The sequence below is a fragment of the Musa acuminata genome, chromosome BXJ1-6, assembly GCF_036884655.1.
Source record: "Musa acuminata AAA Group cultivar baxijiao chromosome BXJ1-6, Cavendish_Baxijiao_AAA, whole genome shotgun sequence".
Taxonomy (NCBI): Eukaryota; Viridiplantae; Streptophyta; class Magnoliopsida; order Zingiberales; family Musaceae; genus Musa; species Musa acuminata.
The window spans coordinates 15,185,570-15,203,249 of record NC_088332.1 but is presented as its reverse complement, the minus strand read 5'-3'; the positions used below and the strand labels follow the sequence as shown (position 1 = coordinate 15,203,249).

The window sequence follows — 17,680 nt, the reverse complement described above, 5'->3', positions numbered from 1 at the left end:
CTTGAGTGGTGCAACGGGGGCTGTATTGACGTGGAGTCACAATCTAGCAAGTGCGTTTGCAGGAGGTAGGACAATGCATAGTTTGTTCAGCAGATCGGAGTAGTCCAAGGGGATGGTGGTCTCCGAAACGAAGAGAATTGTTGCTCCAATGGGACAGTTATCCAGGAGGGATAAGTCCCGGCTCTCCAGAGGGAGAATCATGTGTGACGGACCGCACATGTTGAGGAGGAGTACCTCAACAAACAACAACTCCACGAAGCTCGATGGACTGAGCAAGCGGCGAGGAGTCGTCGCATGATCTCACTCGAGAGAATGCATTGGTGGATGCATTGTGAGATCAAGTGGGGGAGCGACCCAAAGCAACACAAAATGAAGGCACACATGGAGTCGATATGGAGATCGAACTCAAGGGAGGGCTGACCCGTGGAATGGTGGGCGCGAGGGCCACCATCGACTCAATGCAAAAACGAGGAGCGGAGCAACTTGGGTATAACTTGACGAAGTACTCAAGCCGCATGAAGGGAGCCAGCTTAGAAGTTGGAACATGGAGCGGAGGCACAGTGCTTTCCTTAGACAGAGGTCAAGGACATGAACTCTTGTAGAGGCAAGAGTAGGATCATGTTGTTCCATGGGTCCTTCATTCTAACGGAGCAGACTCATCTTGCATGGTGCCAAAGACGAAGGGATCTTCTGGGCACATGCATCTTATCTCGGAGGAGCATTTGATGGAGGAACTAAGGCAACTCAATTTGTAGAGGTGAAGTTGGGTTCGGAAGGCCTTAGCACGGGGCAAGAGGACGTAGAGACGGGTACTCTTGAAGAATATGTCATAGTGTTGCCATTCAAGTTGCCATGAAGGAAGCGGTGTGCAGCGGAGATTGTGCTGGTAGGGGCAGAGGCCCAGGATCTAGACAATGGTGCACAAATTACAAAGAAGTCGGTGGACTTCGGGAGCTACTAGGCGACGGACTGTCCTAGAGCGGTGCTTCATCTAGGTGTGACCCAAGAGTGGGTGGATGAAGGTCGATTGCCAAAGGAGCGAACAAAATTGAAGGTGGAAGAGACCCTGCGATGTATTGGCAGAGGCCACACATGGAGGGTTCACAATTCGAGTTTATTCCACAAGGATCGGAATGCAATGGAGATGTCACCAGGAGGCGACATGGTGCAGCGGATCGTGGTGGAACAGTTCGTGGCAAGGCGATACACACGACTTAGTCCCGGGAGGGACTAGATCATATGGAGGTATGATCGAGAGCTACTGGAAGCTCCACTTCGGTGAACAACATGACGGCAAGAAGGGCTATGGATTCAAGGAGTGAAGGCCATGGTACCGCAGAGGCGGGTCTTCCGTGCGTGCATCGAATTTTGCATCGGATGAAAACCTTGGTCATCAGCATATGGGGGCTGGGTTCCACCAAAGGAAAAGTTCGAATGCAAGTACCAGTGAGTCTCATGTGAGGGACTTGTTCATACAGAGGTATGGTTGAAGCAGCTGGAGAGTTGGACTGCTCCAGAGCTCATATTCGCTTAAGGGAGCCCGACAAGTCAGAGGACAAGGCCGAGTAAGCGAACGTTACTACCAAGGAAGCTAAGGAGAACAGAATCGGTGCAAACCCTACAACGTGATGGTAGAGGCCATGTATGGGAGTTGCAGTCTGTCTTTCCATCGACCAAACTGACTGCTTGGAGAACACAGAGGTGTTGAAGCAGGGGGTCGAAAGGGGCGAGGAAGCGACGACGAGTCCAGAGGGACTTAGCTACCCAAAATCAAGCATCAGTTAGAATGGAGGTGGACTCGGAGGAGTGTCACAGAGGCATATCTACTGATTATGAAGAAAAGGGATATAGATGCGAGGCGACGGATAGTAGTGCCATGGGCATGGCAGCGCTATGGTACCGCAGAGGTGGGACTTCCGTGAAAGTCATTGATCCCTTGCTCTCATGGAGGGAGAGCGCTTGGTCGTAAAAGGGGCCGAGGAGGTGGAGCATGCAGAGGCAATCTCCAAGTACTGAGACAAGGCTGAAGGGCAAAGGCCAAGGAACTTCGTAAGACCGGTGTCAATGAGTTTCTCATCAAGATAGCCGAAAGTGAAGGACTTCGGGTCATACAAGAGTGCATAACCAAGGAACAAAGCAAGCAGTACGCGGTGTTGTACCTTTGCTACTCAGGGGAGTAGGCGGCAGGGTTGATGGAGAAGACGGTACAATCCCAGAAGCGACCAAACCTATGAGAGAATTACTCCAAGTTGGGGTGAAAACTTCCTGCATTCCAGAAGTTCGATGGCATTGAGAAGGTGAATCACAGTAGCTTACTCAACGCAAGGAGTGCAAACACTTCAAGTGCTTCAGAAGTGTGAGCAAAGAGCAGGCGAAGGCTAGTAACCAGCTCGATGCATGAAGTACAACCTCGAGGAGGTGGGCGAAGTCAAGTAACCTTTGCCTTCTCAACTCTTAAGAGAATGGGCGAAACCGAGTACCCCAATTCTCTTATCTATCCAGCAGAGGAGCTCTGCATATGTGTAAAGACCCTTCGAAGATAATGGAAGACAATAGTTGTCAAATCCTCACCAACGGTGATCAGTGTTACTTAGAGTAGATTGTTCGCTTTATTTTCCAATGAAATGCCAATCGAAAGCGGAAGTGATGCGAACCTACTTGGATGTGACAACTAGGTGAAAGAAGAGTCAATGAGCAAATTTTGTGGAGGAAGGACCCAAAACTTCAGAAGTTTGCGAGACGATGCTCGTTAAAGCTCCAACAAGCATCGACCCAGTTCAAGCAGCATGTGAAATTTGAGAGACTGGCATAACAAGGATGGTCTTTTCCTTCATCTAGGGGATCCGCAGGAATCAACAAGGATCAACACAACTCGGCCAAGCCCACACCAGAGTCAGAGTCATTGGTGAGTTGAAGCAGCATGGCAGATCAAAGGTTCGACTACTCAAAAACAGTAGTGGAGAGCAGCTAGGAGCCAAGAGGTGCATTGTAGCTGGAGCAAAAGATTGAAGACTCAGCAAAGGCGAGGAGTTGCAGTGTCGACAAAGGCTTTAACGAGGACGTCGAAGGAATAAGTGGGGGAGAATGTCACGGACAAACTTCTAAACAAGATGTTTGATGTAATGCTTATGTATGTCCGTGTCTTTTGGCATGTTCATGTCTTGTACAGCATGTAGAGGGGCGGCCGAAGGCTTAATAGCCCCATTTTAGTTGGGTTGGTGGCCTCTTTAGGCTTGTAAATAAATGTTGTGTCATATGGACACGTGCGAGAGATTTTTGGTCTATAATGGACCATTTTACCCTTTGTTGTGCAACTGTTCAGAGCTTGTAAAGTCTGTTTGTAATTTGCATTGTCTATGAAGTGTTTTTCGGAGATGTTTGCTTGTGGATCCCGATTGAGGCGTTCTCTCTAACCCGTTCTCTCTTTTGGTGGTCCTAAGGGACAATGGGAGGCTTTGGGGAGGCTGACCTTTGCGGACGGACACGCAAGGGTGCCGCACGACTTAGGCAAAACCAACTAAGTCCGTGATATGATGGCGATGCTAGGTGCGGACATGGTGGGAGCAGCGATGGAGGGGCGAGCGATTGAGATAGAGTCGCGATCCACGAGACTATAGGAGGAGCCGAGATTCGTTGGAGTCCGGTGGGGAGACGGGTCTACTTCGAGATGTTTAGAAGTGACCTTCACGACGAGAGCTCTGATACCATGAAAGAAATGAAATAAAAAGAAAAAGACTATATTGATTGAAACAATACACACTACTCTATATTTATACATATTTAGAAGGGAGAATTTTCCTCAACAGAGGAGGATTTTCCTTAACTGATTTATAATATCTCATCATATAGTTGGGGAGATATTGGCTATTGTTGAGATTGTTATTGATGAGGGTAATAATAGTGACATGACGCGCCACGACGTCAGCCACGCCTGGACGACACTCTGCCCAAAGAGGGCAATAATGCCGACGCGATGTGTGCTGACGTCACCCGCTCTCATACAACGACTTCATCGTTGTCTGACCCAACATGCTTGGCCGAGGCATAGGAGAACGACGACCGAGGCACGCCCATGCCCTACGGCAGTTCGGTTCTTCACGTAATGCCAACGGCAATGTCAGACGCCATCAGAGGTATGATCCTGCTCCTGCGAGCAGGCACATCAGGTAACACTAAACTTCCCTATAAATACCCCCGAGTTCTAAACGATGAGGAAGGAGAAGAAATAGACAGAAGAACATACCACTTCCCATCACTAACTTGATCGTCGGAGGGGTCGAGTCGAGCACCTCAGCCCGACCTTTATGTAGGTGCGAGGCCGAAGGTCCCCCCCGGACGCGCAGGCGAGGAGTTCCTGCCCAGAAGAGACGACCACACCGTCCCGATCAGACACCGCCCCCGACCTCCTCAGCGGGCTCGAGGAACGTCGTACAAGATCCCCACCCATTCGGACCCGAATCAAGCCATGTTGGCTCCGAGGTCACGGCATAAAGTTATTTACACTAACAGTTATCATGGGAGATCTTGACTGTTATTAGTCAATCAGCATAACTAGAGCAAGCTGTCGGAGTAATGAAAGTCTAGAGAAAGCCTCAAAATGAAATCTACTTAACTCAGAACGATCACAATTTCATGATTTAGTTTAACCAAACCAAGTCTAAAGAAAGCCTTACTCTTCATTTATTGGTGAACTAATGTGTCGTGGCTGAGGAATCAGCACGACTTGGTCCATGGGTCGATGTCTGAAGTTCTCAGTTTGTCGGGAGAAGCGCTGGAGCAAACTAGATCAGGGGTCACGATGTTGACGCTATCTTTCGGGAGCACGTCTCTCAGTCGGGAAGCTGACGCCATCTTCCGGGAGCATATCTCTCGGTCAGGATGCTAGACATCGTCTTTGGGGGTGGCCAAGCTCCTACACAAAGGCCCTCGTTGGGGGGTTCTCGACTTTGGCCCCCCGTAGATTAAATTAGTCGTTGTCTTTTTTCTCTCTTCCTTTTGCCGCCTCTAGTCAGATGCCAGCCAGGGGTTTTAATACTACTGCTCAAGGATTGGTCGACCTAGCATGATGGCCAACCCCCGAGTGACGAGATGTTACTTTCGTGCGACCGTCGCCTGGTATGCGGGGAGCGGCGCCGTCCCAAGCTTTTTGGGACGGGACTTGCCGAGGGGGTGCCTCCCTGTACGGGCTTCGGTTCGATGTGAAAAGTCAACCCTCGTGTTGACTCGATAGGGGCATGACATGACATGGTCGGGATCCAAAATATACCCTATCATCCATTTTAGCACTGCCCTCAAGTCCCACCATTCTCTTATGATCTAGTTTAACAAAACCAAGTTAAGACTATATTAAAGGGCCTTTCTCTTGTCGATGATATTAATCTAAGATCGTGACATACCGAGGCGCATGCTTCGTCTTATCCTTATCTACCACCGAATCTATGTTGACTATAGTTTATCCCACAAAAATCCCTCGAGTAGTCTCCACCCGTTTATTTTCTATGAAGTTATTGTTTTGGTGATTAATTATAGAAATCTTCTAAGGATATCAAAGAATATAAATTGATATATATATATATATATATATATATATATATATATATATATATATATACCACTTTCTTTTGTTCCAAAATTTAAAACTTATTTATATATTTTAAAATTAAATAAAATCATAATATCGGATGGTATAAACTCGATACAAATAGAGATTTAATATTTTTTTACTCTTAATGTAGCCCTTTAAAGTTCAAAAAATAACCTGAAAATTAGGCTCTGAAGTGGATTTATAAAGTAGAAAAATAATATTTACCTCAAAAAATTAGATTTATATTTATCTTTTATAATTGACTCTCTACTCGATGATTAAATAGATATCTTATGTATCAAGAATAATTTTTATTTAAATTTTACTGACATGATATTTTTTAGGATATTTTTTTCTTTTTTTATAATATAACTATCATGTATCGAGTTTCGGATTAAAATAATTATTCATAAGATATCTCAAATTGGTAATTAGATGGGATATCGTCAACCCCTTCTATAGGTGTGAAAACATTTCAAGGACAGTTGTGGGAAGCACTTCCAATGGTTGCCGCGAGTCTCTTCCTGTCTAATAATTGCTTCATTTCCTGATGTGACCAAACTACCCCCCCTACCTTACTTGTCAGCATCACCACCGTTGGCCTTTTCACAAAGGTGAAGGAGTAGATTCTGATCTCCATCGCATATCATTGCTGTAAAAGGGGAGAGAAAAAGAAGGGCGTGATGGTCACGTGAGAAGCCTAATTTGGTAATTTCAATAAAAGAGGAATCTGGTCATCCTAATCCGCCAACGGGATGGTATGTGATGCATGCATGCGAGCGCATGTGGGGCATGGAGAGCCCGGATCATGTCGATGATGATGATGATGATGATGATGATGGTGTTCTGTCTACATCCCCGATGTCATTACGTCAAGCCTTGAGTTGCCGCAAATAAGGGCATTGCCGGATCCAATTCGAATAGGATGGATCCACCAAGGATCCGAAGCCAAATCCCGAAAGGATCTGTATGTATCATCATAAATATCCCTACGCATTAAGATGATTCACATATGTTCCACGTATGATCATTAATAGTGAACATAAGTATACCTGAGAAAGCACTATCACATCCTATGATCACCATTACAAGGTTGCGACAACTTAGGCGCATCATCATGCAGGAAAAGATCATACAGCTAACTTATCATCTTAAACTATTTCAGAACATACGAGCATACGCACCTGTCGGATAAGCGGCAGGAGGAAACTGCTGCTGCAGCTTGGCCAACGCTAGCTGGCCTTGCATTCCATCCTTAGAGTACTGCTTCCACAGCTGCTGCTCCTCCACGAGCAGATGCTGCTTCCTCTCCATCTCCGACATCTGGACGTACGAGGGCGGTGGCACCATCAACGACGCCGCGAACGGATCCCGGCCACCGCTGGTCGTGCCGCCTTCAAGCGGGGCCGGCAATGCCAGCACTGGCTGTGGTGCAGGCGCATGGACCACGACGCTACTCCCACTCCCGCTACCCAAGTGTCCGTGGCCCACGGCGGCCTGCGCCTGGTTGTACATTCCGTCCAGCAGCATCATGTCGAAGCCGCCGCCGAAAGACGCTTTCTGGCCCGACAGATTGCTCGACGTCTGGACCAATGCCGTCTCCCAGTCCGATGAGTTGTCGTCGTTCGTGAACGCCTCCCATTTAGGCGCTGCGTCCGCCATGTTGCCGTCGAACAGCGCCAGTGCCAGCATGTCCCCGTGTTCCTCGATGGTCATCGCGTCTTCCTTCAAGTTCAGCAAATCTGCTTCTGCTTCTTCCTCTTCTTGCTTCTCATCTGCGACGTCAGTCTTAACCTCGGCGATCGCACGCTCCTCCTTCGTATCTTCGGTGTCGTCCTCCGGCTCGGGCGATGACTCGACAGCGTTCATGTTGTGTTCGGGCTCTTCCTCGGGAGGTTTGGCGTCGTCGGATGCGTCGCGGTCCGCCTCGAGGCTGCGCTGCCGCTTGGTGTGGGTCAGGGCGGCCTTGTCGCGGATGAACTCGTCCATGATGTCGAGCTTCTTGGTCGTGATGCGCTCGATCTCGGGGTACTCGGAGGAGCGGCAGATGCCGGCGGACTTGGACCAGCCATAGAAGACTTCGAGCTCGTCGAACTGCTTGGAGAGGCGGGAGAAAATGTCGTGCACCCGAATGCAATCGGGGACTTGGAGCTCCATGAAGCGATCGACGAAGATGCTCATAATGTCGGCGAGATCCAAGTAGATCTGGAAGCTCTCCTTCACCAGCGGGTAAAGCGCCACGGCCACGATGCGGTTGTGTTTCGCTGCACCTACATGTATATATTGACCGAGGAGCAACGCATTAGCCCGTCGAACGAAACCCAAAACTGATCGGCCTCCTCTTACACCATGGCTATGCCATACCTGTAGGCCGGCACGCGAGGAAGCGTTCCAGAAGTTGCTGAAGCTGCTGCGTCCTCGTAAAGATCCGTTCGGTCTTCATCTCCCTCACAGGCGTCGCCTTAGAGGTCGATGCCGCAGCTGCCTTCTCCTCCTCCTCCTCCTTGTAGATGTTGCTCCTGCTGCCCCGCCGCTTGCGGCGGCCATGCATCCTGTAGTCCAGCCGCTCGTCCAGGTAGAGCGCGTACGTCCTCACGAAAGCGGAGAAGTCCCAGGCGTCGGACCTCGACGTGTCCCTGAAGTCGGACATGTTGAGCATCCGCGTGCCCCGGCGCGTGGCGAAGAAGATCTCCTGCTCATACGCCGGGTCGCCCTCGGAGAGGAGGCGGTGGATGAGGATGAGGGTCTTGAGGGCCACCGCCCAGCTCCGGGTCTTGCCTAACCGCCGCGACAGCAACGACACGCACGCGCCGATGTAGGCCCGGGAGTAGCACGTCAGGCTCAGGATCTCCCGTACGTGCTTCTCCTCGGCCGGGAACTCGTTGTGCCGCGTCGCCTTCACGATGGTCACGTCCAGTTCCGACATCGTCGTGCTGTTGCTCACCTTCGCCAGGCCGATGCTCGTCTGGTCCTTCACGGCCCCTAGTGCCATTCGGAGCCTACTGGGCGCCATGGCTCCTCCTTATATCTCCGGTATCTTTCTCGTCTTGTCACTTACAAGCACCACCAACATGACAGATGAATGGAAGACGGTGAGATCGATGTAGACACACGCAGAAGTGAGAGAGACGAGACACATACGTACATAGCGTAGGCGAGGAGGAAAGCGATGCGAAGAGGAAGGGAGACGGCCAAGCTATTCTACGAGAGCAGGGAACCCGAGGAGCCGCACGAAACTCGAAGCTAAGTCCTCCGTGAACCGTCCATCCCACTCTTGTATTAAATCTCATCCGTCCACTGGTTTTGGCAAGAAATAAATATCATTTGATCAGAATTAAACGGACGGTTGAGATCGGAGCATTCCGTGCTCCGTAGAATTTGCATCCGGAACAAGGGGACAACCGTTGGCTGGTAGAAGAACTCCCGTCCGTTGAGCGGAGGTGTTGTTTACCTCCTCCCCAGTCTTCGCCTTTGACGAGTTCCGCTTCCGCTGCACCAGTTGTCGGGCCAAGGCGACGTTCTATGGACGAAGGGAGCCCAAACCGGCCCAGGAAATCCATCATCATCATCATCATCGCCAATCTACTCTTTATCGACGACGAACTGGCTTTTATGGTCAGCGGCAGCACATCAGACGCACTATTTTCCCATGTTTCATATGAATTCTGACAAACTATTTGTACCATAAGGTTTCTTCTTTTGCATTGTAAGGAGACAGAGGAAGCATTACAAAATTTCAACTGCAAGGAGATGATAGCATCTGACTTCAATTGATGTCTTCAGTAACACAAACAATACTAAACACCTCAGAGTTGACGAATAAGCGTACGGCAATGCGAAATGTAAAACCAGAGTAGCTCACAAATGTAAGACATTAGAACATCGATGCTACAGCCAAACCAACAGAGATCTACAAATGATCTCCATAGCAGTCTAAATCAATCGACGCATAAAGACCTCACCAATTAGTGATCAATACATAAGCCCTAAATTATCAGAGCGGCCGACTTCAATCTACGTGATTGGACGACCAAATTACTCGGCAAAGCCCAATATCGTAACAAGCAATGAGAGAAGACGACACGGATCGCAGATCGATCGAGGAAATGAGAAGGCGATTGCAAGACAGAAAGGTTGAGAATTACGAACACACACCTGGGGGGAACCCAATGGAAGCGTAGGATGACGCCCCGCAAGTAGAGATTGATAGAAAGGCGGTGGGGGTTTTATACATGGAGTAGTCACTATTATCGCTAAGTTCCATTTAGTGATAATAGTCAACAAATTCATGAACCTAATTTATATTTATAATATATTATATCTAATACCATATATTTTGGGTCCAAGACACGTTAAAGTCGATGCCACATTATCACGGACAAACTTCTAAACAATATGTTTGATGTAATGCTTATGTATATCGGTGTCTTTTGGTATGTTTATGTTTTGTACAGCATGTATAGGGACGGTCGAAGGTTTAATAGTCTCATTTTAGTTAGGTTGGTGACCGCTTTAGGCTTGTAAATAAAGGTTGTGTCATGTGGATACGTGTGAGAGATTTTCGATCTGTAATTGATCATTTTACCCTTTATTGTGCAATTGTTCAGAGCTTGTAAAGTCTGTTTATAATTTGCTTTGTCTATGAAGTATTTTTCGGAAATATTTGCTTGTAGATCCCGAGTGAGGCGTTCTCTCTAACCTGTTCTCTCTTTTGTTGGTCCTAAGGGACAATGGGAGGCTTCGGGGATGCTGACATTTACGAACGGATACGCAAAGGTGCCGCCCGACTTAAGTAAAACCAGCTAAGTCCGTGACAGATGGTATCAGAGCGGGACAAGCACTCATAGAAACACTTAGCATACAAATGTGGGGGACCTAGCGGGCTGCGTTGAGAGCAGTCAGCACACGCGCGACCGTTTGGGGGAAAACGGGAATGGAGATGTAGGGAAAAGAGTCGCTCGAAGGAGCGGGCATATGAGATTGGCATTCAGAGTAATGGCCAACCCTTCGCGCAAGAGGCACCACGAGAACAGGCAAGCTTGGAAGAATGTGGAGCGCATAAAGAGTGGGATGACTGAGTTTGAGCTACGGCTCAACGTTGATAACTATACTTGATGCTCAAGGCAAGCGAGGCGCTTGGTAAAGGATGAGACCATGCAAGGTGGAATGAGTTGCTCAACGACTGAAAAAGTTATGCAAAGCTCACAAAGGTGAGGGGAATTGCTAACTCGAAGAATTTGGTACTCATGCATGGCTTGTATGCGGACGATGAAATGTTCGTGGCCATCCCAAGGTGATCGAAACTCGACACCATGGAGCATTGAAACTTTCTCTTCGACATGTGAATGATACGTCCATAGGAGGCTGAAGTGTGCAACGAGTTCAGCATGTTGCTAGGCCTTGAGTGGTGCAGTGGGGACTATATTAATGTGGAGTCGTAATCTAGCAAGTGCGTTTGCAGGAGGCAGAACAGAGATGTTGCTCCAACGGGACAATTATCCAGGAGGGATAAGTCTCGGCTCTCTAGAGGGAGAATCATGTGGGACGGACCTCACAAGTTGAGGAGGAGTACCTCAACAAACAACAACTCCACGAAGCTCAATGGACTGAACAAGCAGCGAGGAGTCGTCACATGATCTCGCTTGAGAGAATGCATTGGTAGATGCATTACGAGATCAAGTGGGGGAGCGACCCAAAGCAACTCAAATGAAGGCACACTTGGAGTCGATATGGAGATCAGACTCAAGGGCTAACCCGTGGAATGGTGGGCGCGAGGGACACCATCGACTCAATGCAAAAACGAGGAGCAGAGCAACTTGGGTGTAACTTAGCGAAGTACCCAAGCCGCATGAAGGGAGCCAACATAGAAGTTGGAACATGGAGCGGAGGCACAGTGCTTTCCTTAGACAGAGGTCAAGGACATAAACCCTTGCAGAGGCAAGAGTAGAATCATGTTGTTCCATGGGTCCTTCATTCTAACGAAGCGGACTCATCTTGTATGGTGCCAAAGACGAAGAAGGCTTCTGGGCACATGCACCTTATCTCAGAAAATCATTTGATGGAGGAACTAAGGTGACTCAATTTGCGGAGGCGAAGTTGGGTTCATAAGGCCTTAGCATGAGACAAGAGAACGTAGAGGCAGGTACTCTTGAAGAATATGTCACACTATTGTCAATCAAGTTGCTAGGCAGGAAGCGGTGCACAGCGGAGATTGTGCTAGTAGGGGTAGAGGCCTAGGATCCAGACAATGGTACACTAATTGCAGCGAAGTCAGAGGACTTCGGGAGCTACTAGGCAATGGACTATCCTAGAGCGGTGCTTCATCTAGGTGTGACCCAAGAGTGGATGGATGAAGGTCGATTGCCAAAGGAGCGAACAAAATCGAATGTGGAAGTGACCCTACGATGTATTGGCAAAGGCCACACATGGAGGGACCACAATTCAAGTTCATCCCACAAGGATCAGAATGCAATGGAGATGTCACCAGGAGGCGACATGGTGCAGCAGATCATGGTGGAACAGTTCGTGGCAATGCGATACACACGATATAGTCCCGTGAGGGACTAGATCATACGAAGGTATGATCGGGAGCTACTGGAAGCTCCACTTCGGTGAACAACATGACGACAATAAGGGCTATGGATTCAAGGAGTAAAGGCCATGGAACCGCAGAGGCGGGTCTTCCGTGCGTGCATTGAATTTTGCATCGGATGAAAGCCTTGGTCATTAGCATATGGGGGTTGTGTTCCACCAAGGGAAAAGTTCGAATGCAAGTACCAGTGAGCCCCATGTGAGGGACTTGATCATGTAGAGGTATGATCGAAGCAGCTGGAGAGTTGGACTACTCCAGAGCTCATATTCGCTTAAGGGAGCCCGGCAAGTCAGAGGATAAGGTCGAGTAAGCGAATATTGCTACCAAGGAAGCTAAGGAGAACAGAATCGATGCAAACCCTACAACGCGATGGAAGAGGCCATTCATGGGAGTTGTAGTCTGTCTTTCCATCGACCAAAGGGAGCTACTTGGAGAACACAGAGGTATTGAAGCAGGGGGTCGAAAGGGGCGAGGAAGCGACGACGAGTCCAAAGGGACTTAGCTACTCAAAATCAAGCATCAGTTAGAATGAAGGTGGACTCGGAGGAGTGCCACAAAGGCATATCTACTGATTGTGAAGAAAATGGATGCAGATGCAAGGCGACGGATAGTAGTGCCATGGGCATGGTAGTGCCATGGTACCGCAGAGGTGGGACTTCCGTGAAAGTCATTGATCCCTTGCTCTCATGGAGGGAGAGCGCTTGGTCGTGAAAGGGGCCGAGGATGTGGAGCATGCAGAGGCAAACTCCAAGTACCGTGACAAGGCTGAAGGGCAGAGGCCAAGGAACTTCGTAAGACCGATGTCAACGAGTTTCTCATCAAGATAGCCGAAAGTGAAGGACTTCGGGTCATGCAAGAGTGCACGACCAAGGAATGAAGCAGGCAGTACACGGTGTTGTACCTTCGCTACTCAGGGGAGTAGGCGGCAGGGTTGATGGAGAAGACGGTACAATCCCAAAGGCGACCAAATCTATTAGAGAATTACTCCAAGTTGGGGTGAAAACTTCTTACATTCCAGAAGTTCGATGGCATTGAGAAGGTGAATCACAGTAGCTAACTCAATGCAAGGAGTGCAAACACTTCAAGTGCTTCAGAAGTGTGAGCAAAAAGCAGGCGAAGGCCAGTAACTAGCTCGATGCTTGGAGTACAACCTCGAGGAGGCGAGCGAAGTCAAGTAACCTTTGCCTTCTTAACTCTTAAGAGAATGGGCGAAACCGAGTACCCCAATTCTCTTATATATCCAGCAGAGGAGCTCTGCACAAGTTCAAAGACCCTTTGAAGATAATGGAAGACAATAGTTGTTAAATCCTCACCAACGATGATCAGTGCTACTGAGAGTAGATTGTCCGCTTCATTTCCCAACGAAATGCCAATCGAAAGCGGAAGTGATGCGAACCTACTTGGATGTGACAACTAAGTGAAAGAAGAGTCAATGAGCAAATTTTGTGGAGGAATGACCCAAAATTCAGAAGTTTGCGAGAGGATGCTCGTTAAAGCTCAAACAAGCATCCACCCAGTTCAAGCAGCATGAGGCATTTGAGAGACTAGTATAGTAAGGATAGTCTTTTCCTTCATCTGGAGGATCTGCAAGAACCAACAGGGATCAACACAACTCAACCAACCCCACACTAGAGTTAGAGTCATTGGCGAGTTGAAGTAGCATAGCGGATTAAAGGTTCGACTACTCGAAAGCAAAAGTGGAGAGCAACTGGGAGCCAGAAGGCGCATTGCAGCAAGAGCAGAAGATTGAAGATTCAGCAAAAGCGAGGAGTTGCAGTGTCGACAAAGGCTTCGACGAGGACGTCGAAGGAATAAGTGGGGGAGAATGTCATGAACAAACTTCTAAACAGGATGTTTGATGTAATGCTTATGTATGTTCGTGCCTTTTGGTATGTTCATGCTTTGTACAGCACGTAAAGAGACGCCCGAAGGCTTAATAGTCCCATTTTAGTTAGGTTGGTGGCCACTTTAGGCTTGTAAATAAAGGTTGTGTCATTTGGACATGTGTGAGAGATTTTTGATCTATAATGGATCATTTTACCTTTTGTTGTGCAACTGTTTAGAGCTTGTAAGTCTGTTTGTAATTTGCTTTATCTATGAAGTATTTTTCGGAAATGTTTGCTTGTGGATCCCGAGTGAGACGTTCTCTCTAACTCGTTCTCTCTTTTGTTGGTCCTAAGGGACAATGGGAGGCTTCGGGGAGGCTGACCTTTGCGGACGAACACGCAAGGGTGTCGCATGACTTAGGCAAAACTAGCTAAGTCCGTGACAACACGCCAGGTCAGAATCCGTACTAAGGCATTGCTTGGCACATCTCATCTTGGGACAACGTCGCCCCCAAGACACACCGAGTCAGAGACCGTACTAAGGCACTGCTCGACACGTCACGTCTTGGGAATCCCAAGACGCCGCCGCCCCTAAGACACGCCAAGTCAGAATCCGTACCAAGACACTATTTAACACGTTCATCACACCAACCCGCATACGATCGACCCACGTACAGTAATATAAAGACCTCTGACCGATATCTGGCAAAAAAAAAAAAAGAAGGGAGAGACAAAAATCAATTGAACACTCCACTGACTTGCTCGTTGGAGGGACCAAAGTCGGGAATCACAGACCATTTTTGTCTGTCCAATGTACTAACCCAATTTTCTCTCCTCTTTTAATTTAGTTTGACATAATATTTTAAGTAAATAACGACTGAACCTACAAATGAAGGAATTAGAGGAATAAAGTGTCATGTTACAAACGCAGGTTGGAGGAAGGAAAACAACAATGTTTATTTATTCAATATTAACAAAAAAGGGTAAAATACAAAATGCCCCCATGCAGGATCGAACTACAGACCTTCAGTTTACAAGACTGGCGCTCTACCACTGAGCTATAGGGGCATCTTGCGTTATTTACGGCAAGCATTAATTACAGAAATACAAAGACACTCCATTTTAGTCAAAGTCAAAGGCAAGGTAATTGAGGTTCTACGGTATGTAGCTGCATCCTGGAGGAAGGAGGAGGACAAGCCTCAGCCATCCATGCGGATGATGCACCTGAGGCTGGCCCCTTGGAGCATGTAGTCGAATGCCTTGTTGATCTCTGAGAAGGTCACTTCATGCGTGATGAACTTCTCCAACTCTATCTCCTGCACAATACAAACATAGCCAACGGTTGCTCCTTCAATCCATTACCATTAGAGTGACAGAGAGAAAGAGAGAGGCTTCGGCAACGAGTGTACCTACCTTGTTCATGTATCTCTCAACCACTGAGGGGAGATCAGATCGAGGTTTGTAGTTCCCGAAGAAAGTCCCCTTGAGGGTCCTTTCGTTCAAGAAATTAACAGGATGAGTCTTGAGGACAGCGTCTTTATGAGGCACACCAACCAGCACAGCCACTCCCCAACCCTGGGCAATGTTAGAGGCACCGATGTCAGAGTGCTTCCAGGTATGAGCTCAAAGAGTTCAAAGCTTCTTACATCATGAACGCACTCGAACGCAGATATCATGGCGTCGATGTTCCCGGTGCACTCCACGCTCCGGTCGGCTCCACCGCCGGTCATTTCAGCAATCACCTGGAGCAAAGAATCAAACTCTATTGTACCTTAAGCTCATACTCCGCAAGAAGTGCTAAGAAGATCACAAACCTCCTGAACAGGTCTGTCATAGTCTTTTGGATTCACGAATTCGTTGACTCCAAACTTCTTGGCTGGTAAAACAGAGCAACAAGTAGTCCATTAAATGAAAATTTGCAGTCATGATCATGTTAGAGAGAGAGAGAGAGAGAGAGAGAGAGAGAGAGATTGATTTGATTCATTACCTTCTTCAAATCTCTTGGGGTTCACATCAACTCCAATGATCCTTGAAGCCCCTGAGACTCTTGCACCTTCCGCGGCCTACCAATACAAATTTGTGTCAGCAAGTTGAAGCTGCCGAGCAAGATAGGACAGAGAGGAGGAGAAAGTGAAGCTCACAGCAAGGCCTACTGCACCCAGTCCGAAAACTGCCACCGTCGAGCCCTTCGTTGGTTTGGCGACATTGACAGTGGCACCAAAGCCTAAGAGCAGAAGAATGATCATCCAAGGAATTGATCATGTGAGTGCATTGAACTAAAACTGGAAGTGGAAGTGGTCTCACCAGTTGAGAAGCCGCAGCTGAGCACGCACACTTTGTCGAGGGGGGCCAAGGGATTGATCTTGGCGACGCAGCCGCTGTGGACGACGGTGTACTCGCTGAAGGTGGAGGTGCCAAGGAAGTGGTTGATGGGCTTGCCTTTGATGGTGAACCTCGACTGGCCATCGCTGAGCATCACTCCCCTGTCGGTGTTTATCCTCAGGAGGTTGCACATGTTGCTCTCTTCGGACAAGCAGTGAGCACATTCTTTGCATTCTCCTGTGAAGACTGGGAGGACATGATCTCCTGGTGCCAGATCCGTCACTCCCTCTCCAACACTCTCTACGATCCTAATCACCAAACACATGGAAGCTGAGGTGAAATGGTGCCGAAAGTAATTGATGCTGAGAAACAAAGAGAGAAGGGATGAAATGTTGCAGTACCCTGCTGCCTCATGGCCCAAGATTCTTGGAAAGATTGGTTTTTGACCCTACAAGAAATGAAAGAATGCCAATTAGAATTCAGACGACAAATTTATATGAAAATTCGAAGAAAAAGAGATGTATTTGATCATTGGAAAGAGAATCTGCAAGATACACCTACCTTGGCTTCCCAGAAGTAAACATCAGTGTGGCAGAGTGATGTGTACAGGATCTTCAATCGAACCTCCATCGCCTGAGGTGGTGCCACCTCCACCTCTTCGATCACCAATGGCTTCCCTGCCTCCCATGCAACAGCAGCTACACACAAAAGAAACGTGAGTTGTGTCTGACAGCACAGAGACAAGAAAGGTGTATCTTCAATAGAGGATACGAACCTCTGCATTTTATGACCTGCCCAACTGTGCTCTCCATCTCTCTCCAACACTTGGCGATCACTTCCCACAAGCTTTTCTCTCTCTTTAGCTAACTTGGTGAGGAATGGAGGTGCGGACAAGCCTTTTATAGCCAGAGAAATACATAGCACTTAACGATTGCTTTTCTTTACCATCTCTGGAATCACAAATACCATGGCCTGTGAATGAAACCAGAGTTTGTATCCGCTGCTCTTCCACTAGCTTTTATCGACCATATTACTTCTCTAAGACAGAGTCAATGGCTTGAATTGTAGGGGTTGCGAGTTTGTCCCATTGAGAAGAGTAGAATAAGATGCACCACGAGATGGTGCCCTTTGAAACCAGAAACCACTTACAGACACTTGATTCCATTGCATCTGGTTTGAGTTGGTCAAAGGTGAATGGAAGGAGGGGGAATTGATTGGGTCCTGCTGCCTGTTAAACCATCAAACAAAATGCAGTCTGGGGGAATAGGACAAGGACCTACCTTGTTAGAATATTCTGTCAAGAGGAGGTCTTTGGGTTGATCAATTTGCCTTAATGTCTAATTTTTCCCTCTTCTT

General features: G+C 48.0%; 2 protein-coding genes and 1 non-coding gene across 3 annotated transcripts; all 3 read right to left on the bottom strand.

The window, feature by feature from the left end:
- Positions 1–6,727: 6,727 nt before the first annotated feature.
- Positions 6,728–8,720, bottom strand: LOC135677731 (putative clathrin assembly protein At1g03050). Its single transcript, XM_065190110.1, has 2 exons — positions 7,949–8,720; positions 6,728–7,854 (listed from the first exon to the last, which is right to left on the bottom strand). The coding sequence occupies exons 1-2, from the start codon at positions 8,595–8,597 to the stop codon at positions 6,746–6,748; spliced, it is 1,758 nt and encodes a 585-aa protein (XP_065046182.1). The 5' UTR covers positions 8,598–8,720; the 3' UTR covers positions 6,728–6,745.
- Positions 8,721–14,998: 6,278 nt separating this feature from the next.
- On the bottom strand, positions 14,999–15,070 carry TRNAT-UGU (transfer RNA threonine (anticodon UGU)). The gene has a single exon. It is a non-coding gene; the product is annotated as a tRNA-Thr (tRNA).
- Positions 15,054–17,325, bottom strand: LOC135676483 (alcohol dehydrogenase 3-like). The gene is made up of 10 exons (XM_065187716.1): positions 17,100–17,325; positions 16,886–17,022; positions 16,726–16,772; positions 16,307–16,632; positions 16,144–16,226; positions 15,990–16,065; positions 15,817–15,878; positions 15,649–15,744; positions 15,416–15,577; positions 15,054–15,318 (listed from the first exon to the last, which is right to left on the bottom strand). The coding sequence occupies exons 1-10, from the start codon at positions 17,134–17,136 to the stop codon at positions 15,202–15,204; spliced, it is 1,143 nt and encodes a 380-aa protein (XP_065043788.1). The 5' UTR covers positions 17,137–17,325; the 3' UTR covers positions 15,054–15,201.
- Between the last annotated feature and the right edge of the window lie 355 nt (positions 17,326–17,680).

What these genes read in the sequence shown, in the direction of transcription:
- LOC135677731 (XM_065190110.1), bottom strand. Translation starts at nt 8,597, where the DNA reads ATGGCGCCCAGTAGGCTCCGAATGGCACTAGGGGCCGTGAAGGACCAG. An exon ending in CCTCGCGTGCCGGCCTACAG is followed by an intron (nt 7,855 to 7,948) that starts GTATGGCATAGC and finishes ATATACATGTAG; the next exon opens with GTGCAGCGAAACACAACCGC.
- LOC135676483 (XM_065187716.1), bottom strand. Translation starts at nt 17,136, where the DNA reads ATGGAGAGCACAGTTGGGCAGGTCATAAAATGCAGAG. An exon ending in CCCCAAGAGATTTGAAGAAG is followed by an intron (nt 15,879 to 15,989) that starts GTAATGAATCAA and finishes CTGTTTTACCAG; the next exon opens with CCAAGAAGTTTGGAGTCAAC. An exon ending in TTGAGAGATACATGAACAAG is followed by an intron (nt 15,319 to 15,415) that starts GTAGGTACACTC and finishes TGTATTGTGCAG; the next exon opens with GAGATAGAGTTGGAGAAGTT.